The 24,316-nt window shown below is 39.4% G+C and overlaps 1 protein-coding gene across 1 annotated transcript in view; it reads left to right on the forward strand.

Annotated features, from left to right (window-relative positions):
- The window catches only part of LOC105929809 (chemokine-like protein TAFA-2), a 99,985-nt gene extending 78,906 nt beyond the window's left edge, over positions 1 to 21,079 (forward strand). Inside the window, exons 3-5 of the mRNA XM_012867717.3 lie at positions 7,468 to 7,623; positions 20,259 to 20,383; positions 20,975 to 21,079. Coding sequence (XP_012723171.1) covers positions 7,468 to 7,623; positions 20,259 to 20,383; positions 20,975 to 21,004 — 311 coding nt within the window. The 3' untranslated portion in view covers positions 21,005 to 21,079. The remainder of the gene's footprint in view (positions 1 to 7,467; positions 7,624 to 20,258; positions 20,384 to 20,974) is intronic.
- Positions 21,080 to 24,316: the final 3,237 nt, after the last annotated feature.

Raw genomic sequence — 24,316 nt, forward strand, 5'->3', positions numbered from 1 at the left:
CCTGTGTCAGTGTCCAAATATATCGTATATTTACATGCCTATAGCTTTGCTTAGAAACTAACCACTGGAGCCACCGCTGAGCCCCTTTCTGCACGTAAATAAAGCACTGGAGTCAATGGTTAGTCCTTTAAACGATAGCATAACTTCTGGAGCCACTGGTTTGCTCTTTTTTGCATTTAAACTAACCACTGGAGTCTAAACTAAAACAGTCACAATCAGCACCTTTCATCGTTGATATTTTAATAGCAGCACAGACAAGTAGGAGTTGAAATTCTGAAAGCGGAAAGTAAAAAAAAAAACTCATTATTCAACAAATTGTAAAAAGTAAAGAGCTTTTCAAGCAAATAATATGAATGACAATGAAGGACAATAGTGCATTTTTTTCTTCACAAAAGCAGTCAAGAATTACTTGATACATCAGAAATAGATGATTTTTTAGAAATGTCATATTTTAATACTTTTCAGAGTCTTTTAGGCGCTTCAGGTTTGTTACGTAATGCACCTGATTTGGGTAATAGTAGAAATACAGCAGTTAGAGCCACTTCTACCATCATTACTAGGTACAAATGCACATTTAGTTTGTACTGAGGCAGCATAGTGTCATCACCATTGTAAATGAAACTTACAATGGATGCAACCATGTTTCTATTGAGAACAGGTTGGACTTTTAAGACATGCAAACTGATTGCAAATTGAAAAATTGTGTGAAGAAGTGTCAATCAGGTGCTTCAGTGATTTCATACCAAGAAGTTTCTAAGAGCTGGGAACATATGTTTTCTGTTTGGCAACCACAGATAAAAAAGCAATGGAGGTTGGACTGCATGAATGACATCTGCGTTAACTGTTTTGCAAAAGGGCGATGAAAATGTGTCAAACCAATGAGAATGGGTTAACTCATTTGGAAGAGGTGTCTTTTGCTCTGCAGAGATGATGATGATGATGATTAAGACTGAGAGGTTGGCAGTTTCTTCAAACAGGTCAAAGCAATCAATAAAAACTGTAATGATGAGTGACCTTTCTGAGCAGAAGCATTTCATAAAAACAAACAAAAAAGGTTTTGCAGTAGTGATTTATATTGTAGCAACATAAGGGAACAAAATTGCCCAATAACCTTAATGAAATGATAACATTTTGCCAAAGGAAAAGTCATGGGATGACCAAAAGACTTCAGGTCTATCACTAAGTTTAACACCAAACCGCCCTGAAAGAGTTAGTCCAGTTAGACCACAGGTCCCCAGAACCACCTGCAGCAGTTTGCAGAACTCTAATGAGGCCTTTCCTGCCGTGGCCTGGGACACAACGTTATATCTTCAACACACGGATAAAAAACAAAAACTGCTATAAAAACGTTTAGTAAAATCAGCATGAATAAAATTTGTGTTAAAAGTCTGCACTCAGGTAAGGGGAAGCTCTGGCAGTTCGGTAACTAGTGTTTTTTATTTTATTTTTTGGATTTAAGGGAACATTGAATTGTGTTACAAAGCAAAATGATTCCCTGAGCCTGTTATGTTAAAACGAAAGCGAAAGCTGGTATCTACGGGATGTTTCGGACGCACTAGAAATCCTTAAATCGTCTCAAAAAATGATGGTGCGCCTTATGGTCCGAAAAATGCGGTAATCAGTTAACGAATAACTGCCATTCAGGGATTTCCTGATTCCCTTGAGTTGTTGTTGCTCATTTGACTCTTGTCATTTAAGATTAGCCGTTTATTTACCCAGTTCAATGCAATAATCTGTCCCATGTACATGCATAAAACCTTGCTAGGTTGAAACTGCTGTTACATTGCATTCTAAATTTCATCAGCAGCAGATTTACTCCTGGATGTTGTTCAGAATCCTGCAGTTTCTTTTTTTTTGTCTTGAAAGGGGCATGTTCCTTCCCCCAACCGAGTCTCTGTGGGACCGGCTCCTGACGCATCTCCAACTTAGTTAGAAAAGCTGCGAAAATGCTCCGGTGACATGCCTGGATGGATTCCATTTTTCAGTTGACATGCAAAACAGAGGGATATCTGCAGAACATCTATATGTTGCATGATTGGAAGGAGTTACTGTAATTGGTATGAATGATGCTAAAAAAAGCTGTTTATCTCGTTCCGTGTCCCCTTCACGTGTCACCATGAGCCGGAAACACTGCCGCCGCCACTTCCTAAATAAAACATCTCAGTCTCAGTTAAAAGTACCGTAAATGTCAAGCTTTCTGTCATTTATGTCATCAAGTATTAATAACTTCCCCCAGACTTCTTCAAAACCCGTCTGAAAGATGTCCCTGCGTGGATGCTTTTCTTTTTTTTCTTTTTTTGTTGCTTTCGCTGAGGGAAATTGTGACAGGGAGACAGTGAGCGTGACGGGTGCAGCAAACATCAGGAAAGAGCAGGGATGTAAGCTGCAACATCAAGGCCCCACCGCTGGAATCAAATGCATGTTTGGCCACCAGGATGTAGCGTCCTGTTGTTTATATTTCATGCAGCGGTCTTTGTCTTACAAGAGTCGAGAGACGGGAGGAGAAAGCAAGACAACAGCGGCATGTCCAGCACACCGGAGGGGAGCACGGCAGGTATCAGAAGGACCTCTGCCTTTGCAGAAGCTGTAGTCGTTCCTGGATGAAACGCTTGCCTCCATGTTTTGCTGCTGCAGGGAATCCGGGCAGGCGTCCAACTGGAACTCCAAATCTAGTCGAAAACACCACAGCCTCGCAGCGGGGGAAACGACTGGCAGAGGTTCTCTTTCGAGCATCTGCAGCCGTTTCGGCACACCGCGTGTTTGTCTTTCATTTCGGCAGCCGGGGCATGAGGAAGCCTCCCGCTAATGTGGGTTGACTACCTGCGTCGGTTCTGATCCTCGAAGAGAAACAGCCGGGATTTGTACGGGGAGGCACGCCATCAAAGGCAGCAAATGACTGTATAATCAAAGCAGCGCCTTCCTCATTCTTTGCTTTTAATACAGGAGATGTAGGTTTGTAGCTTATTTTTGTTTCTGTTTCTTATCAGCAGATATCAGTTAAACAGAGGTTTGCACAAACCTGAGTGTATTTTATTTGGATTTTATGATAGACCAACAAAATGTGGTGTACAATGCAAAGTGGAAGGACAGACAGTATTACAGGCACTGTCAAAACTAACAGGCCTCTTAAGTTCAATGGACTTATTTTGCCCAAAAAACTCAACGTATTAATTTTGAGTTTCTGAGTTTTTGACACAGAACTAGTGCTGTCAAACAATTAAATTTTTTAATTGGGATTAATTGCATAATTTTAATAGTTAACACGAGATTAATCACAAATGAATTGCATATTTTCTCTTTTTATTTCTGAAAGTGTAAAAGTCTATTTGGGCATTTTAATATGCAAATTTGCAATAAATGACACTAGTAAAAACGTGCTTGTACAAAAAATATTTTTATTTTTTATTTTTAAGCACTTTTCAGAATTGGAATGAAAACATCCTGGTGCCATAAAATGTTAAACTCTGGCCAATAATGGCTAAATCGCTAATCATAACGCCCTGATGTTTACACAATGTGTAAACAAATGGGTAAATAAATAAATATTTCATACCGAAATATTTTTTTGCCTCTTCAACAAAGATAGACATTTTAATAAAGTCGCAAGTTTCATTAATTTTTTTCACTCTCACACACACACGTCTAATCCTGGGCTTTCACACCAACAACAATAATTTCTTCGTATTTTTTTGCATGCTGTTTATATCCATATTCATACAGTTTAAAGCCTGGAAAAAGGTTTAAAATTTCCAGGTCATTCCAGAGTCCTACACTTTGCTTGCAACTGGGGCAGGAGTTTAATACCCTTGAAAGAGACTGTTTAGCACAGGTTCATGTGCTGACACTGTAACTCCAGGGTACTTCAGTTGGCAATGTTATTCAGCCTTAGTTTGTCAAATAAAGAGACTACAAATTAATAAGCATTAAAGTGTTTATGAGTTGGAATTCTGCAATGTTATCAGGGTGTAAAAACTCATCTTCAGAACCAATCTCTGCTCGAAATGTTGATCTGCACCATGTAATCTACTTCCAGCAGTTATCACCGGTTATTGCACCGTAAACTGCAGAAAATACGGGCAACATTGCTCCCTCTGCCTTTACTCCCTCAGCTCCTATGTCAGGATGCGCTCCAGCGCGTAATGAGGCGGAGGGATATTTACTCACTGTGTCTGTAGTGCGGCAGCGTCACTTATTTTAGAGCCCAAACAGGCGACTTCACTTTCAGAAGCAAGCCCAAAAAAACTGCAACCTGCAACTCATGAAATTTACAAGCGACTTTAGAAAAAAGAAGCCCAAAGTCACATAAAATAAGCGGGCTTGGCAACAGTCAGTGCGAGTGTGTTTTGCTACAGTCTCTAGCATTCCTGGAACTACGGAAAGCGGTGAGGGTAGAAAAAAAAAAAAAAAACACAGCCCGGAGAGCGTTGCGGGGAAAAAAACCTTATCACAATTAATGCGCGTCAAAAAAAATATCGGCGTTATGGTCTAACAAAGTTAACACGTTAATAACGCGTTAAAACTGACAGCCCTACACAGAACATAAGTTTTTTTTCCTCCAATGTTTAAATTAACTTTTCTTAAGTTGGAAATACCTTAAGTTAACCCCCTTACTCTGACTCTCCCTAAATGAAACCAATCTCAGAAGTCACCTGATTGGTGACTAGAATCCAGAGGGGAAAATTGTGACCTCGCAATTATACGTCCACTCTTCCTGTACGTGTCCGCTCCGTTCCATATCGCCTCCGTGATTGCTTCAAAAGCAAAGCCTGCTACAGCCCCGGTTACGCCGTCTAGCTCCTCTGCAAAGTTTCTTGGAGCCCAAGGAGATCATGTGCGATCATGGTCATTACAAGCAGAATACAAATGTATTTGGAGAGGATTACCAGGTGTTAACATAACAAATATGCTTCCTTATTTGGTGCAAAAAGAGTGGTTTGCATCTGATATTTAAATAAAACAGTTAATTTCATTGAACATAAAGTAAAAAAAAAACATTTATTAAACTTGTGGTTAACGATCTCTATTTAAACCATTTGAATTTGACAAATCGGAGGTTGTTGAGATTTTTCTCCCTGTTTGCTACGATTGGTAATTGTGGAGCTTGACACAGCCAGAGCCGATGGACCGGAACTGAGAAAGAAATTATGAACGATGGAGAGCGGGTCCGCTGACGGTGACGTTCAGAGTAGTCACGGAGGATGTGGAATCTGGCCGTAACATAATTAACTACTCTGACCACAACCGACCCCGTTGTAAAACATGGTGATGGCAGTATAATGCTGTGGGGAGGTGTTTCTTCAACTGGGAAGCTGATCAAAGTTGACAAGAAGATGGATAGAGCTCAATAAAGGCAACCCTGGACAACTGTCAGACTAGCAAACGTGCTAATTGGCATTTTAACTGCCATCTTTATGTTGACAATGCGTGTTTTGTTATTGTTTTATTTATTTTGTCCACTATGACTTGTGTTGCTGCCAGGTGACCCTTGTGAAAGCGGTCTCGATCTCAGTGTGTCTTTTGTATGGTTAAAAAAGGTTTGATTTAAAAAAAAAAAAAAAAAAACAGGTCGAAGGTCCAGCACAATTTTTCTCACATTTTTTCCTTCCACTACTTAATCAGGCACTTATAAGTTTGTGGTTGTAATGTGACAAAATCTGGAGAAGTTCAAAGAGGTTTGAATGTTATGGCAGGGGACGGTTCAGAAAAAAAAAAATGGACCAAAAATGAGCTTTAGTAGTTTTGGTTTGAAAAGCTGCTGAAAACAATTGTGTCACATGTGAGTCTGCTAAAGCAAAGCAGATGATTCCATTAAAACCTCTGTCAAACTGTCGCTGTCCAGCAACACAGAGAGCTGAAGTGAAGGCTAATTAAACGGGGCTGAGTTGAGATCTTACAGCGCAAACAATTAGCACCCGTTCTCATGCCATCGTTTCCACATTTTCTGTTTACCCCAGCAGCAGATAGTCCCTCTGCAGAAAAAAAAAAAAGACACCTCATGAAAATGTCACATGCAATTAAAACAGGATGGAAAAGCTCAGCCTCTAAATAATTCAGACAATGGAGGGTGATCTGGAAATTGGCTCCAAATACTGCAGCGCTGCACTTTCCTCTTCACATATTGGAGTTTTCTAAAAAGGCCTGCTGCTTCTCCTCGGAAAGCATTTAAATAATCTTACATTTATTGTATCATATAAAGTGGACAATTATTTTTATTTTGGAATCTATTCAAACCCCCGTCGTTATTGCTTATGTGCTTAATGCTGTGAGGGTTGTAAGGAGTCGGGAGTCTATTCCAGCAGTCAAGAGCTGAGAGGCAGGGTGCACATGGAACAAGTCACCTGGGGTCTCATTTATAAAATATTGCATAGAATCCATGCTTTAAGCGTACATACACCCAAAAAACACAAAATTCAGTTTAAAGTGATCCCTGAAACCATCGACCCAGCAGTTTATGGGAGGAAAACACAGAGTACTCACAAGTGACACCAGATCTTTGGTGCTTGCTTTATAGTTTTAGAAATAAAACTATAAAGCAAGTAAGGATCAACGTTAACCCCCCCAAAAAAAATTTATTTACCAGATCTTTGGTATTGAACCAATGTCTGGAACGGGCCATTTTACTCAGATGTTCAGAGAGAAAACGCCCGATAACCTGGATGCACAACGTTTGGTACCTTTGGTCCTAAAACATTGACCCCTTACAATTAATGACACAATTAATGGAAACCAGCAGCATGGCTGTTGGGTCTGTTGCTTTTCTATTCCTCTACTTCTTCACCTACGAGTGAATTCATTGTCATTTCCACAAACACAGTCACCAACATACCTTGATTTATGTGGCACCTTGTTGTAAAAGGTAATCCCTTCATACCTGGCAATGAAGGTTAAATCACTCCGCAAAAAAAAGGGACCTAAAAGTAAGTAACATTTTCTTGAAAGTAGTGTATTCGTCCTTTGAGCAGGCAAGTATAAATGACGCAGTGCATCCAATTATCTCATTTTAGGAGTCGAAATACTCATTCCACTGGCAGATAATCTTATTTGTCTGCTCAAATCAAGGATGAATGCACTCATTCCGAGAAGATTTTACATTGTCTGATCCAGAGTTTGCCACTTCTGAGCTTCAATCCTGCAAGAGCCCTGCTAAATTGATGAACATAAATCAGAAGGAAACACAAGAACAAGCTCGCAGCAGAGGGTGGAGATGCAGGAATCAGACACCAGAGTCGCTGCATCATAGAAATAATCCTAACTCAAAGTGTGGCCTTCAGAGGTAAACAGTCCATGCGAGCGGACGGATTAGCCAATCACTTAACCTAAAACTTTTGTCTGCAGAGAAGATAAACCTTTGATGATGAAATGAGTGCTTGTTTCCTGTGTAAGTGATATAAATAATGCAATAAAGACCAAAGATGTGAATGTTAAGGATAATCATTCACTTTCTCCCCCCCCCCCTTTTCCCCACAGCAGCGCACCATGTCCGGACAGGCACCTGCGAGGTGGTGGCGTTGCACCGCTGCTGCAACAAGAACAAAATCGAGGAGCGGTCGCAAACGGTGAAGTGCTCCTGCTTTCCCGGGCAAGTGGCCGGCACCACCAGGGCCGCCCCGTCGTGTGTAGATGGTACAGTCCAGTAACTGAATTATTCATTAAGAATCTTTTTTATTTTATTTTATTTTATTTATTTTATTTTTTTGCTGATGCCTCTTTGCACATGTCTTGAGGAACAGACTTGCTGATCTCATCACCCAAGTGTCAGCTCCCTGTACACTCAGTTTGAAATGTGAAGAGCTACTGTAAAGCTGAAAGAGTGTGAATGTGTTCCCAGCTCTCATGCTTTTCCTAATCAATTCATACATTCATACACTCAGGGATAATGTTTTTTTTCCCCCTATTAATCAGAGAAAAGCAGCAATCTCAGAGATGCTCTATAAACATGGAGGGAAGGGTTTTAACTTTGAAGGCTCGGAGGAAGAAATCGGATGGATTTCACTTGAAGTAACATGACTGGCTGATAAGATGCCAGCCTCTCTGTGTTATTTTGCAGAGCAGAGAAACTGGAGTAACTGGATGTTTTACAAGATAAAAAAAATCTACTTGCAAATCAGTGTTTCCTTAAAATGGGTGGGAAATCCTCTGTAGTCTGAAAAATTATAGCCAAGGCGCAGCTTGGTTAATGTCAACTCAGACCTATACATCTTTGTTTAGTTTAAAAAATATATATTACATTCAGTTTTTTTAATTCAGCTTGTTTTATTTCTTAATTGCTTTCTGTTATAACCACATGTATGCCTTTTTGTTTCAGTCTATTTCTTATAAAATATCTGATCAACATAAAAACACTATAAAATTAGCATTACAGTGAAAGTATTTCAGTTCAATACAACATTGAATGCTTGTATTTAATTATTTAACGTTTGTCTCCTCTTTTTAGCGCTGGTCCCCCCCTTGACCGTTTCATACATTTGTAGTTTCCGTTGTCCTTTAGGCCACCCTGGTCCTCAGGATCCACTATCCTGCATGTTTTAGGTCTTTCCCTGCCTCCACACACATGACGTGAATAAATGGGTGATCAACAGGCCTCTGCAGCCCCTGATGGCTGCTGAGGAGGTCATGCAATCATTTGATTTAGTCGTGGTGGAGCAGAGACACGACTAAAACATGCTGGACAGTGGGTCCTCAGGACCAGGGTTAAAGACCCCTGCTTCAGGCATTTGCATCCTTTTTCCACAAGTTGCGTTTTTGCTTTGTTTTGCATAATTTTATGTAATCGTACATTAAGCCTTGTATTACACCCTTTTTCTATTCATTGTGGTGTGTGGGGCTGTTTCAGCCATTTGACTCTGATGAAACATAGTAGATTATGTTAAATAAATTAAGTGACGTCTTGCTGATGATACTCCTACCAGCTCTAGCAAGCCGTTTTACAAAAATTATGACCAATTCATAAAAAAATCAGTAAAATATAACAAATAAAAATAGATAAAATAAGAAAAAAAGATATAAGGAAAAAATAAAAAACTGAGTTAAAGGAGCTATAAGTAATACTGACACCTTGTAGCTCAAATTGGTACAATAGCTTGCCAATCACAACTGTCTAAGATGCCGTTTTTAAACGGTGTGTTTTGTTTGGTTCTTTTTACTTACACAGGATAGGTATATGGTGTTGTATTTTGTTTTATTTCTGCTCTTTTGCCATAATAAAATATCAAATGCAGCGCTCTGTTTTAGGAACCCTGGCAAGTCTCATACGATTTGCTCAGGAACCAGGAAGTAAACACGGGCCACACTCTGAACCGAAGTAGTTCTGGACCGTACCTCTAGGTTTGAAAGGAGAAAAACGTGACTAAGACATTGTTGATGGAGAGGACTGATTGTTTATAGGGAATGTTACCTCCATCCTGGGGACAAATGAGAATGATTTAAGTAGATTTTACAGTAAATATCTTACTTATTGCTCATTTAAAAAACATAGAGAAATAATGTGTTTTAAGAGAAGGTTTTTAAAAAGCAAGTGAGTCCGCCTGTCTTATAAACAGTGCCTTTGATAGTTGCCCAACAAGCTCAACAAATCAGAAACGGGTTGTTGACATGCAAAAGAGGACCATCAGTCCATCAAACGACCGTCCCTGCTCTGATGGCCTCTCGTTGTTCCCAGGGGCTGACTCATGCTCTCAATAACAGCATTATAAGAGGGGGACCAATTGGACCCGGAGGCCTCCACCCCTGTTTGACGGATGGTTTCTCTTCACAAAAATGGCTTCTTTTACTCAGCAAACAGGTTAAGGCAACCGGACATTTGTTCATTTCTTTCTGAAAATGTTTCAACACCTATCCAGGAGTCTTTGTCAATTCTTGTGGCTCGCACTGAGCAACCTGCAGCTGGAGCGCTGCTGTTTTTAAGGACTGTTTTTCTCAGTCAGATGCAAATCAATGACCCACCCACCACTGTCCTGGGTCGTTAGAAGCTATTGCTTGGTGTGAGTAGAGTACTTGGCCACCTAAATCATGATGAGACTGCTGATGTAAACTCTTTGGAATGTGTTGGAGGACCGAGTTGTAAACACTCGGGATTTGGAAGTGTAATCCTCCCTCTCTGTATACTGATGGTTTTTCTCTTTTGACCAAGAAGGCTTCATTCACCCCTCTTTCAAACCATCTGTTCTCACTGTCCAAAATCTAGAAATCACTGTCGTCAAAAGAGCGTCCTTTATTCTTGAGGTGCAGGTGGACTGCTGAATCTTGCCCCGAGCTGCTGGCCCCCCTGTGCTGTACCATGCGTTTATGTAGCTGTTGTTTAGTTTCTCCGCCGTAGGAGACCTCGCAGTCCTCGCTGCATTGGACCACTCAGCTGTGGTTTGGGTGTCCTGTCTTTGGGATGAACCAGTTTTTGTCTCAGAGTGTTATGAGGTTTGAAATGTACTGGTATGTTGTGTTTGGAGAAAATGCTCCTGAGTTTCTCAGAAACTCCTGAAACGTACGGATTGACGACGTTCTTGCGTCTCTCTGTTCTCTGTGTTTGACGCTGTGCTGTTTTTTTCTGCCAGCTTTGTTGGCTGATTTGACAAAGGCCCATTTTGGGAAACCACAAGCTTGGTTTCCTGAGTTTCCTTCCTGTTTCAACCCAACGTTTCTCTCTATCCAGGACGAGAAGATCTTCATCCCTGAAAGAGTGACTGGTCGCCTGCAGATGAGGGTAAACTGCAGAACTTTGGCCTGATGATGTTGCTCTTCTGTGCTGGGCCATCCTTTTTTCCCAGTGGCTGCTTTGTTTCCGCAATTTATAACTGGTCACAGTCCTCCTGGCACTTAATAGCATTCACAACATTGCTCCGTTTGTGCCGGACGACTGCATTAAATATGTACCATTTAAACGTTTTTCAGATTATCTTCACCATTCTTTAAAATGCTGAACAAACAACCTGAATAATATTATCTGCAACGATCAAACACATGGATATAAAAAAAAGTAACAAAACAGGTGTTCTGTTCTGGCAGGGCTGGCAAACGGTATGCAGGGTCCATGTTGAAATAGAAGGGGGGGGTGAAATATTCCTCCTGTTGTGCAACTGGCTTTATTGAATTAAAGATAATAAAGGCCTGAACATGAGGCAGCAAAAAGGACAGGGCAAAGGTGACAGACAAAACAAAAGATGGAGGAAAGCCTTTATTAAGTTAAGAGTTAAAAAATTAAATCTACCTGTAAGTTATTTATTTTTTACTTTCTTTTTTTTAAATTGTTGCTCTAAATGTAAAGCGATTTTCCAATTCTTTAGCGATGCCTGTAAACAAAGCGTGTTGTTGCTGTTGTCATCGTTATTACTACTACTATTATTATAAGTACAGCCTCTAAAATAGACTGCATCCCACATATGAGTGCAGAAACACTCCTCCTTGTTGGTAAATAAAAGGCTGCATCTACACATTTTGATTGTTCAGCTCGCTCAGAGCATGAACATGTTTTCTCTGTCATTACAATAAATCAAATGTGAAAAATACTTACAGAAAAGAATCATCTAGAAATTCATTAATTTAGCATTTTATGTTTAATATGATAAATTTTAATACCATATTTTTTTTAATTTACTACATATTGGAGTGGATTTAATGCATTCCACTGATTATATCTGTCTTTTATACAGCCTGGAAATTTTACCCACTGATAACTCTTCTTATTACCATGTCCTTGTGTATTTGTAAAAAAACATCTTTTTTTTATTTCAGTATCATCAATTTTTCAACCAACAAACAGATCTTGTGATACACCATGGAATCATGATAATCCTATCTTTTTTCTGCCTCTCTACACTCTTGACTACAACCTTGTGCTTTGACATGTTGAGATTCAGTTCTATCTTGCATCAGCTCAAGCCTCTGGAACCAATTAATCTGGATTTATACTAAAATAAGCCCCCAATAGGGTTACCTACCACAGGTAGGACATTAACTGCTTACCTTGAACCTTGAGCCTGAATTTAACAGCTCTCCCAACAGGGACCAAGACCAAAGTGGACCTCTAAAGTGTTAAAACAACTCCAATCTCAAAAACGTCCCAGCAGTTTACTCACTTTGAATTTTAGCCACTTTTGCATTCTGAGATTACTAACAATCAAGCCCATGATTATTGAAATAGTAAATGGAGTTAGGAGGCAAGCACCACATTGGGCTTCCTGTGTGAAACTCCTACTGAGGACTTTAGTATATATATACTTTAGTATATCCTAAGATTAATAAAATGAATAAATCAATAGTGTTATTAATAGAAAACTAGAACTGTGTCTCTGGGTTGGGGCAAAGTGGTGGGGGTGGGAGTGGAGGGGTCAAGGGTGTTAGCAGGGCTTTTCAATTTTGTGGGGCCCAAAGAGCTCTGCTGCCTCCTAAGGGGAGAGTGACATCAGGAAAAGAAAAACCAGTAAATACAAACATTTAGCCTGTGCCTGTCTGTGGAGACAGAGTTCCCCAACATTTTCAAAAAAGTGCAACAAATACTATTCGTGTCTACATACCTATGAGAAATTGTTTTTTCTTTGTTAACATCAAAAACAAGTAGCGGTCAAGCCTGGAGGTAAAGGGTGATACATGTTTCTTACTGTCAACTGACCGCATCAGGGACCTGTGCATCTCAAAGAAGCAGATTAATTTATCCCACTAATGGGCTATAAGCACAGCTCCACTACTTCCTGAACTTAAGCAGCTCCTTTGTTTCCCGTCTTTCATTACTGGACAAGCTGATTAATCCAGGTGTGTCTGGCTGATTACTGAGGTCAGACACACCTGGATTAATCAGTCTGTCCAGTAATGAAAGACAGGAAACAAAGGAGCTGCTGAAGTTCAGTTTGGGTGTTCAGCATGACTGGAAAAGTGCTATATAATTCAGTCCATTTACCACTTATGAAGTTCAGGAAGAGGTGGAGCTGTGCATAGAGCCCGTTTGGGACGAGATAATGGGTTGTGGTGATGTGAAAAGGTGTTAAACATGTTCAAAAAAGCACAGACTTGGAAATCCCCTTGACATGAATGCAAGTGATTGTGTGTGTAGTGCTGCATGGGCATGTATAAACTTACATAAAGTGTGTATAACTACATTATGTGTATGGTAGTAGTTGATGTGCTAGTATATTGTTTGCTCCCATAAGTTCCAGTCAGTGAGTCAGCTAACATGAGATCATCTCTGGTTTCTTCAAGGCCTTCTGTGTCTGAAGAGCCATCAGCCACGGTGTCCAGAGGTCTGGATAAAATAAGAGGAGAAGAAGATGTATTATGTGCAGAACAGAAATTTTCAAAACACAACAGTCTACACGCAACATTTTCCCTCTCTGTAAAATCAGGGACATTTCCGGGTACACACTAGGGTGACCCCGTTTTGGACCACCTGTCCCCGGAAATCGGGGATGTCTGGTCACCCTCGTGTGTACGTTCCTTGATAGTTTCCGCTTGCTGGCTGCACATGCGCACTTCTAGTGTTTACGCTTAGCTATGTGGTTAGCTTAGCAGTTAGCTTCGGTGTTAGCCATTCATTGTAGCTCTGCTGCTCTCACCGTATACTTTGAACATGGCTGAGAGTCACGAGAACCAAACTGTCTGACAAGTTTATGAGAAGAGGAAGGTCTAAGAACAAAGAAATAAGACCAGAGTGGATTTGGTAGATTTTCTCACGCGATCCCCCTGATTAGTAGAAGAGCGGGACTTGGGCGTTTCTTACTTACATTTCCGGAAAAATTGTCAGCTCTACCTTTAAAGTCCCATCACTGTTTTATTTCACATTTTGACTTTCAAGCAACCCACTTTTGCCATTAAAAGAACCACACTGAGAGTTAACTCACTTGTGAGGGATCAGGTAATTTAGGCCTATTAATACCTCATTAAAAAAGGAGACGTAAGTTAGATTACAGGTCACACCTCATTATCCCTATCTGCAGCTTTACACTGTAGTTAGCTTAAAAAGGGAAGAAATATGAAGCTTAAAATAACCGATGATGTGAAATCTATTTCTTAATGTTAGAGAAGAGTGACAAAATAGCCTAGATTCTTCATTTACTCATGAGCTTTCCTTGTTTTTTATTTCTTACTGTCCACTTCTTTGTATTCCATCGACTGACATTTTTACAGCCTAATGTCTTATTTACAGCAACAGTCTCACTGGCTGCCCAAAGTCCCTCAGTTTTTGTTTTTTTTGTCATCGCAAGGATTTCATTGACTGACTGTATGCATTAAACTGTAAAATCATAGATAAGATGAATTAGCCTATGCCCGAAGTACAGTGTTAGAGTTGAATCCACAACCCCTACAAAGGTACTCCTGAAGGCTTTATTAGGACTGAATGAGTCAATGACCCTGGAGATCTTTTAGCATGCTAATGTGCCAGACTCCCAGTCTCTGCCAAGGTGGCAGCTTCACTTTGGTCTGAAAAGCGTTGCTTTCTGGCGAAACTCTGGATAGCTCGGGTTTGACCTATTCCCTGACATTTTAGTATTGACATTTTCTGCAAATTAGAGCTGTGAGCCACCAGTCTCAGTTTAAAGCTCCTCCGTTGATCTCGGGGAAAAAAAATGATAAGCACTTAACCTTTTAATTATTCTTTCCTCTACGACCAGGGATTACCTTTAGCTCTTCTCTGTGTGAGACAAGCTCCACTCCATATGAAGATAAATGAACCTCCGGACTTCTGAGAAAACTTGAAATGCATTTGAGCAAAACAAAAGGCCTGAACATCACAGTCATGAGGGAGAAAAATCAATAGAGCCATGGCAAAAAAAACTAAGTACACCCCCATAATCCTAGCTTGTACAACCACCTAGACCACCTTTAAATCAGCAAGAGCTTTAAAGAAAGCATTTTTTGGATGACCTAATCACTGTCTTACATCATTGTAGAGGACTTCTGGGCCACTCTGCAGAAAACACACAACATTCTTATAGAGCTTTCTTAACCTCACACCAATGCCTTTCAATCAGATTTAAGTCTGGACTTTGACTGGTCCATTCAACTGCACCATGGTTTAGCCTCTTTCTTAGCAATGAATCTTATAATAAATCAAGGATTGAAGCACGTCTACGTGTAAATTTATGATTATTTGAATTAATCCAAATTTACAGTTATTTACGGATGAGAAACACAAGGAGCAAGCTGGACTAACACAACCATAAGGACAAAACCCAAAGAACAAATGGGCTTTTCCTACTGATCAGAATGAAAAGGGATTAGGCAGGAATAATAAATCAGGTTTCAGCCCCTTGCATTCGCTCAACCTCCAAGAGATCTGAGAAATGTACTCAACCTTTTGAACAAGACTGTGTGGAAAAGATCTCCTTTTCTTCAATTCAATTCAATTCAATTCAATTCAATTCAATTCAATTCAATTCAATTCAATTCAATTTTATTTATATAGCACCAATTCATGAAACAAGGCACTTTACAAAGTCAAGTTCAATCATATTATACAGATTGGGTCAGATTATACAGATTGGTCAAAAACTTTCCTATATAAGGAAACCCAGTTGATTGCATCAAAGTCCCGACAAGCAGCATTCACTCCTGGGGAACCGTAGAGCCACATGGAGAGTCGTCTGCATTGTCCATGGCTTTGCATGAAGCATGAAGCGACAGTGGGAAGAAAAACTCCCCATTAACGGGAAGGAAAACCTCCAGCAGAACCAGGCTCAGTATGAACGGTCATCTGCCTCGACCGACTGGGGTTACAGAAGACAGAGCAGAGACACAACAAGAGAGACAAAAGAGCACAAAAGCACACATTGATCCAGTAATCTGTTCTGCATTAGATGGTAGTAGCGGGTGATCTGTCTTCTCTGGATGATGTCACAGTTAACAGAACGCCAGACCAGGTGTACCTACTATGAAGATAAAAGAGAGAGAACAGAAAGTTAAAGCAGAAATAACAACACGTAATGCATAATTGAAGAACAGTAGAACAATTCTTATTTGATGTTTCGTGCTTCATTCATGCTCAGAAGAATGCTCAGAAGAATGAAGACCAGATGGCAGGAAGACGGGTTCAGTCCCACCCTGATGGACTTCTGCGTCTGTTTACCCCATCAGCGGTCAGGGACAAACAATCCCAGCTGATCGAAGGGGGAAAGATCTTCAGAACCTTATCTCCATGTCCAGAGGCTGGGAATATTGGCAAAACGGGAGCGTTTTGGTCTGCTGCAGCTGTCAGCTACAGGAGAGACTTGCTCCAGAAATCCCATCAAAAATAATTCTTATATCATGGCAATAATCTAGCATAACAATTTAAAACAATCCTTCATAAATCCTATATTTAATAAATACATCTGTTTTTTTGAGACAACTTCTTTTAGCTATTTCATACTGAAGCCATATTTTTATGTTTGCAACAAATGTCTCCCTCATGGTGTTATAAAAATAAATGTTTTCTGTGACCTATGCATGTTTCCTCTGATTCCTTAGATTTTTCCACCTGAAAACTGTTTAGCAGATTTTGCTCCTAAATACTTACATAAGCGTGTAACCAGGATGCCCAACAGGCACAAAATTGCACTAAAATATTATACAGGCTTCAATATGTGAGGATTATAGTGGTGCAGCTTGTAGTAAGAATGTTTATAAGCCCACATGTTGATCATTAGTCAGAGCTTTCAGGTTTGGTTTCCAATTTTGTGCTGAATGGAAAAAAAAAAAAAAAAACACAACTTGCTCTCTGCAATATACTGTTTTGGCTTCTGAATTGGCTACAGTATTCCTCTTCTTGGCAGAACTATATAGCTGGAACCCAAATCCTCACTGGCACATACACTAAATTATTTTTTGATTCAGACTAAACATATTTCTAAAACCTTACTTAAGCAGTTGGTATCTTATTTTTCAAAGCTCATGGGTTCCCAGTTACTTTCTCTTGGGAAAGATGAACTAAAGGGCATTTAAACGATTTCTGGACTTTTAAAGCTAGGCTGAAAAGAATGATCAGATCATGTCAGATGTTTTAAAGCACCATTAACTATAAGTAGGATATGAAACATATCCTACGCACTCTGTTTGAAAATCAATACTCCCATTTTACTTTGTCGTAAAAACCTTTGTGGCTTTTTTTTTTTTTTAACACCTGCGGGTGCACAACCACCTTCTGATTGGAGTTGACCCGATGCTCCTTTTAAATGTTTGCGTTTTACAAATTGATTTCATCATATCATAAATACTTCCTTCCTTCCTATTTGCTTGTGCATAATTTGTGGATTATAAATAAAAACTCCTCTTCTTTATGAAATGCCCCAATGATGCTGGAGGGAGCTGTCGAACAAGGATAATGACCTCTGTAACATGCCAAATTCAAACGTCGCTGTGGTACATCTGCTCGGTGCTGTTTGTTTAGGAGGCAAGTGAGGAGGTGTTCTGACTGCGGTTGACTGAAGATGCATCTGCTATCAGTTCCCTTCCCTGACACATCATGGAGGCTGAGACTTGTTTGCATATTCAAAATAGATGTGTTACCAGTGGAAAAGCAAATCTTACATCACTTACCTAAGAAAGCTGTCAGAATGCGACATAGCTTGCTGATAGCCGGCTTTGATGATCTGAAGAGATTCCACCTCTAAGGCTCCCGGTGTCATGGGGAAATGTGTCTGAAACGCGCAAAATGACAAGATGGCAAATCAATTCTAAACACCCACTGGTTCTGGATGATCTGTGGTAAAGATCCAGCTTATGAAATAAAGAATTTTAGATGCTTGTTTTTTTTTATACAGAGGTTAAAGTAATGAAACAAAGCCAGAGATCAATTAATGTACTGACCGTGAGCCAAATAACAATAATTCCAGTTCCACAGTTATTTTAAATAGATTCCCTTTTAAACTAATTTTCTTGTGTTTTATTCTAGGCAGTGTGGTTAAAAAAACTTGATGCTTCTCCTTTCATTTACAGCATGTGTATTTGAAGCAGCATAAATTACACCTTGAACATTACAATGTGGATGTCAAATTACAAATTACATCAAGTGTTTATTAAATAATTTATTTATGTGATGTGGCAAAGTGAGAGACTTCTGATGACCATGTGCAGATAACAGCAAAAGTTGAATGCAGTAGCAAAAGAAAAGTTTGGAGCTTCAAGTGGTTTGTGTAGAATTGGTTCAGTCAAGCAACTATATTTAAGTTAGCACATAAGCCCCACTAAAAATTCAAGCAGAAGGTTTTTTGTACCTGCAACACTTTTTTGGTTGGTTTTGCTGTTCTTTTTATATCTCTCTCTGCAGGTGTAGAAGCAGACTTCAAAGATGTTATCTTGTACTCTCTTTTTCCTCTGCTGTGTTTTTGTCACTTATTCTTCCTTTTTAATGTTTTGTGTCATCTTTTTCTATTCCTTTTCTTTCTCTTTTACCTTTCCATTTCTGTGTCCATTGAACTTGAACTAATCCCAAAATAATATCCAATAAAGTTTTTTTGCATACGTCGTATCAAGTCGAGCGCTATGGCGAAAGCAGTAATGCTCCACTTGTGAAAGTAAATCTGTTGGGCAATTCTTAGTGCTACACTGCCAGGCAGGACATGACAAGAAAAAAGAAAGAAAGAAAAGAAAAGAAAAAAAGACAACAATTTGGTGTCCCAACAAAAGGCAAGGATCCCAAACCCTCATCTATGGACAATGCACCAAAACTGGATCATTCCTACAAAACCAATCAAGTTAAATGAAATCGACCATTTTTAATAAATAAAAAAGAGCGGTCATATATCCAGCCAAAATTATACTAGAAGCTTTATGATGGCCGGTTTGCATTCATGTTTTTTCAGCAAAATGCCTAGTAACATTTATTCAGACCCTGTATGAATAACAGAAAATTATTTGAAGTTATTTAATGAGTAATATTTGCACCCTGTAAAAATTACAGTTCAAATACGAATGTGAATTAATTTGCTGAATTAAGAACCTCATGTCCATGATGAGTTTAAGTAAACTCCTCATCAGAATGCAGATAAATTATAGAATTAAATAATGTATATTTTCCTTAAAACTTTTTCAGAATTTTAATTTTTCTCTGAAAAATAAACACTTTAAAAGACAAAAAATAGGGAAAAGGCCTCATGGTATGGTTGGAGGAGGACCCAAGTGCTTTGTGTGGTGGTAATTTTTTATAGTAAAAGGGCAAACTTACAAAAGTAATCACTGGTGGAACAACTGATAGAACAAGCAGGTTGTCAAATGGCAGGGTAAAAAAAAAAAGTCAGGTAAACAGAATTTGGATCAGAACAACAGAATGTCAGGCAGAGCGATGGAAGAAACCAGCGATGGGCAGTGAAAACCAGGGAGCTTAAATACAAAGTAGCATGTGGAGCAAGGTGAGGCAGAAACAGTGAGAGCAATCAGCTGGAGATCACGAAAAGTTGATACTAATGAAAACAGAGGAGCTGAGGGGACATGCAACACATGTAAGAAATCTAACAGAAATAACAATAAATGTATAAAGAGCACAAGAATGAACAAATATATGAACTAAAATGGAAACAGCTAGCTAACCCTAACCCAGAGACATGACAGAAGGTAATTCCCCACGTTGTTTTTCAGTAAAAAACACAATGAAGTGGTCAAAGCATTAAGGAGTAATTTTAAAGGAAAGGAAGACATTTGTTTTGTTTCAACCAAGTATTTTGTTAAGTATTTCAATAATAAACCATTAGCGAGGACGCTAGCAATGCCCTATGGAAAATGACAATATCAAGGATGACTTCAGTAATTATTGTCCTGATTTTGTACCATACGCTGCTATTTTCACCTTTCTTTCATCTGTGCAAGCTTATTTTTCTTTATCCAAAAAGATTTGTATGTTTGCAACAAGCTGTCTTTATTGATTTCCTGAGTAATAAAGTGCTTTATATGGGTAATGAAATCAGCAAAAAAAAGGAGGAAAACAAAACGGCAAAAATGTGGGTTTAACTGTTACATACACATTGTAAATTACTCTGAAAACCTTTAGTTTGATTTCAAAGTTCCATTTTTTTAAACATTTTTTTTATTTTAATTTTTTAAATGTGGTTTTTGCTTGGAACACATTTATCTCAATTGACCTAAATATGTGTCTAACCAATATCTGATATTAATATTAGATGAAGCAGATAACCCTGCTTTACGTAGACACCTTTACAACTTTTCTACCAGAACTAAAGGCGATAAAAGGATATGGATCCTATAGTGGAGTAAAGTTTTTCTTTTGAGTCCACCTGTTATTAGTTTGAAATATTTATTAAGATGATAGGATGATTTTCTCTTATTCTTTTTACACCCATTTCCAGCCTCAATAGTGGAGCAGAAATGGTGGTGCCAGATGCATCCGTGCCTTGACGGGGAGGAATGTAAAGTTCTCCCTGATCTGAAGGGCTGGAGCTGCGCTACAGGGAACAAGATAAAAACCACCAAGGTGAGTCGAAAAACAAAAAAAACCAAGCCGTTTCTTTTTCTCCCTCTATTGTTGCCAGAATCAGAACTGTTGAATCTGGTGTGCAACCACTCTTCAAGGTCAGCAGGCTGTGACTTCTGTTACCGTCGCCTCTGCCTTTAACTAAAGACCAGTGTTTGCAGCCGGTGCTCGGACCCTTGGGGTCCAATAATCAATGCGCTGCCATGTCTCCTTAGCACTTTCAGGCCACTCTGAGCACCCAAACTGGCCAATTACTCACTCCAGTTACTTGCTTTTAACATTGTAACATGATGCCTGTATCCTTCACTGTTATGACTACCCGTAGACTTCAGTTCTGCCTCTCTCCGTGTAGTTAATTATTTAAACTGCCTGCACCTCACCTGCCTGGAGCCTTGGGCTATTGATTCTGGTATCGGTCCGGACCTCAGGATGTATATATGGAATTGTTTTCTTTTAGTGATCAGGGTTCAGAGAACATCTACAGATGTATTGGAACGGATTTCTATAATTATCTAATCTTACACAAGTATTTTGAACACTAAATGTGTCTTTTGTGTTTTTTATTATCATTTTATATGGATCTCTGGAAAGATTTCTGCTGACAGAGACCAGCTTTGGTAACGTCAGATGCTCCACAACAAACCCCAGGTGACATTTCTAATTTTATTATTCTGATATTCATTTTTATCAATATGTGCTATACCTTTTCATGCTTTAGATTTTCCTTGTTCAGATTTCCTGCAGCCTTGCATTTCATGTGAATAATAGAAAAAAAAATCCCACGATAAATCATCAATGCAACTTTTCATTACTCAGTCAGATTGTAACATAAAACACAATTCCCAACAGAGTAACTAGACGAGTGATAAAGGAGCAGAGGAGAATACACAACAGCAAGCTGTTCAAAGCCCCATCATTACCCACAAGATCTAAGTTGTGCACCTTTGGACTCAGCTGGAGACACAACTTTCCTCACTTTCAAATTTTGAAACAGCAGGAGGTCACGCTTTGTTTCTCACCTTTGCTGAGCTCTTGGAAGATAAAAAAAAATAGCCCAACGCATGGTTGGATCCCTCAGCTATACTCACCTTCATGACTCTGTTTCAGACACACACCATGGCAAAAACTCTGTGTATTCAACATGTTTAGCAAAGCCGCGGCTGGCTGATAGAAAGCCCGGGGCGCAGTGAGGTTTTCAGGAATTTTCCACATCTGAAGACTCAAATGGAAAACAACAGGCGACAGTTTGAGAAGGTACATTTCTGCGGATAAATACAGAAATCCACAAAGGTGACATCTTTAACGTTTGCTCTCTGTATTACCTGAGGGATGACACGGAGAAAGGAAATCACACTTTAGTAAAGGCTGCATTAAAAAAAACCATAGAATTCTTAAATGCACTCATTTTTGTTTTAGGTCTTGAAAAGTCTTCCTCCACTTTATTCCAGGCAGTGTTGCTGGAGGAGTGATGATTAGCTACTTCCTGCAGCAGTTTGTTTGGAGACATCTTGAGCAGTATTGTTTTATTTGGTTTGAAGCGTAGCTAATTTCTTCTGTTTTGTCTGTTAGGATCACCACACACCTACAGATCACACACCTCCAGGATAAATATCTGGATCACACATCCGCTTTAACTAATAGTAAAATGAGATAGACAGACAGACAGACAGACAGACAGACAGAGAGAAAGAGAGAGAGAGACGCTTAGCTTGTAAGGCAAATTGCCGAAAGAAATCTCCACCTGATTTATTGCTCGTTTTTTTATACACCACCTCCTTAACAAGAGCCTTTTGGAAAACCACAGACTTTTAACTGTGTCTAAAATCTGTTTTCAGTAACCATTGTAAAGGCTGCAGGAGGCTCAAGCAGCTGACCCACATTCTCTTCCTAAAAACAAGAATATAAAGTGAAGCTAGAATTACCATTTTTAAAGAAGCAATAAGCAAAATGATATTATTTTAGATAGAAAGAACTAAAAAAAAAAGTGAAGCACTAAAGATAATATTTAGAAGGACTATGGTCTATGTTGTTCTGTAGTCTCTTATTTACATAACTGGACTTACGCGTACATGCGCATAAGTGCATGCGAACAGCTGCCACTCAGGGCTTAGCTCCTCCCTGCCCTAAAACGCCACCGTCAGAGCAGCGTAGCGCTGGAGCAACATGGCGGAGAGCACCCCCAGCCGGTCAAACTGTTCTCTTGCTAACAGCATTATAAAGTTACGAGTTACGTACTTCTTCAATAGAAATTTTCCTGCGAAAGGTGACGCTGTTTTGTCGTGTCTTTGTCCTTTACAAATATGTGCATAGGAGGCAACGCGTGAGAAGGGAAAGGAGCTATGTGGAGGTAGAGAAGCGCGGCTTGTCACACATGTCGTTTTGGTCTTCAGACGGTGCTCAAGCACTACCTATCGCTTATTGCGAGAGAAATTAACATTAAAACCATATTTGATTACTGATCCATTCTAAAGTATTTTTTTATGTTCTGCTATATTTCAAACCCCAGTGATTGTCTAGTGTGAAACATAGTTGTGGAACTAGACAAAGAAGATGTTGCTACCTGAATGCAAGGAAACAAGACCTAGCAGCTAATGCGAAGTTAGTTAACTTTTAGCTGGAAGTTTGCTTGTTTAACTTAATAGCTTTCCAGATCTACTTCTGACTTTTACCCAAGGTACTGCCTATACCCGGCTGATCTGGCGAAATAATGAGACATTGTGCCTTTTTTTATAGTTTGTTGTGGAGTTATGTTCTATAGTTGTGTCAACAGAGTGATTTGTGTGTAGTTCGGAATCCTGCTTGTTTCTCATGTCTGGTTTTCCTTTACTGACCTACTCGCCGCCCATTAGTGATTATTTTTCCTATGGCGGGTAAGCTACGTTATATTTACCTTTACTATTTACGTTTTTCTATTCAATGTCGATCTGTATTATAGTAGTCTATGTCAGCGTCTTTGGGCATCCGGAGTAAAAACTCCACAAAGTCACAAGACCAGACAGATTTGCCAGCACTGGCACTAATTTACCATAGTAACTACTTTTAAGGCCAAGACACACCAAACTGTCCGATACGACAAAAAAATCATATTGTAGCAATCAGATCTGTTTGCGGTCAGAATGGGGCCAGGCAGACTGATTAAAGTTTTCTCCAACTGTGTCTGCGTAGCTCCAACCAAGGGAGACAGAACCCTGGTCTATATTAGTCAGAGCTATCCAGCAATTTAACATTAAATCCATGAGTCAGACAGGAAGAGAGACACTTTGGCAAAGTAAAACATGTCCGCTTTGGGGAAAATACAAAATAAAATCTCTGTAAGGTAAACAGAACGCGATTTCCAGCCAAACCATATAGGTTAGTCCCAGAAAACACGTAACTCAATAAATAATCAAGAAAACATTTCCATAAACTGTGTACTTACCAATGGTAGGCACTCCGAAGTAGAGAAAACAAATAAGAAATTGAAATGGTGATCTTCTTTGAGTCTGTCTGAGCAGCAACTTCACGTTTACTTGTCCGCTGGTATGTGGTTATTTCTGGAACTCGCGGTACATACTCTCATGTCAATACTTGATCTTGCAAGTCCGGTGGTCCGTAGAGGAACCCTCAATGCATTCAGTAGGTCAGGAAAAAAATCTACATGGATATGTCCATTGGAGTGGACAGATCGGACAGTTTCTGATCCTTTAGCAGGACATGACGATAGCACTGTGTTTATCAGCATTTTATCCGTTCAAGTCTGGCTGCAATATTCAACAACACGAGTTTTGCACTGCTATGATTGCTCACCAATTGATTTCCAGAAGGACAAATAAACAGGTTATTGCTGTTGCTATAACCACCCTTAATATTATCGGCAGCCATATTGGTTAGATTTATGATTTCCAACTCTATAAAAGGAGTGCAGCTTTCATCTCCCAAATAAATGTAGATCAC

Source organism: Fundulus heteroclitus, chromosome 17, assembly GCF_011125445.2.
Source record: "Fundulus heteroclitus isolate FHET01 chromosome 17, MU-UCD_Fhet_4.1, whole genome shotgun sequence".
Taxonomy (NCBI): Eukaryota; Metazoa; Chordata; class Actinopteri; order Cyprinodontiformes; family Fundulidae; genus Fundulus; species Fundulus heteroclitus.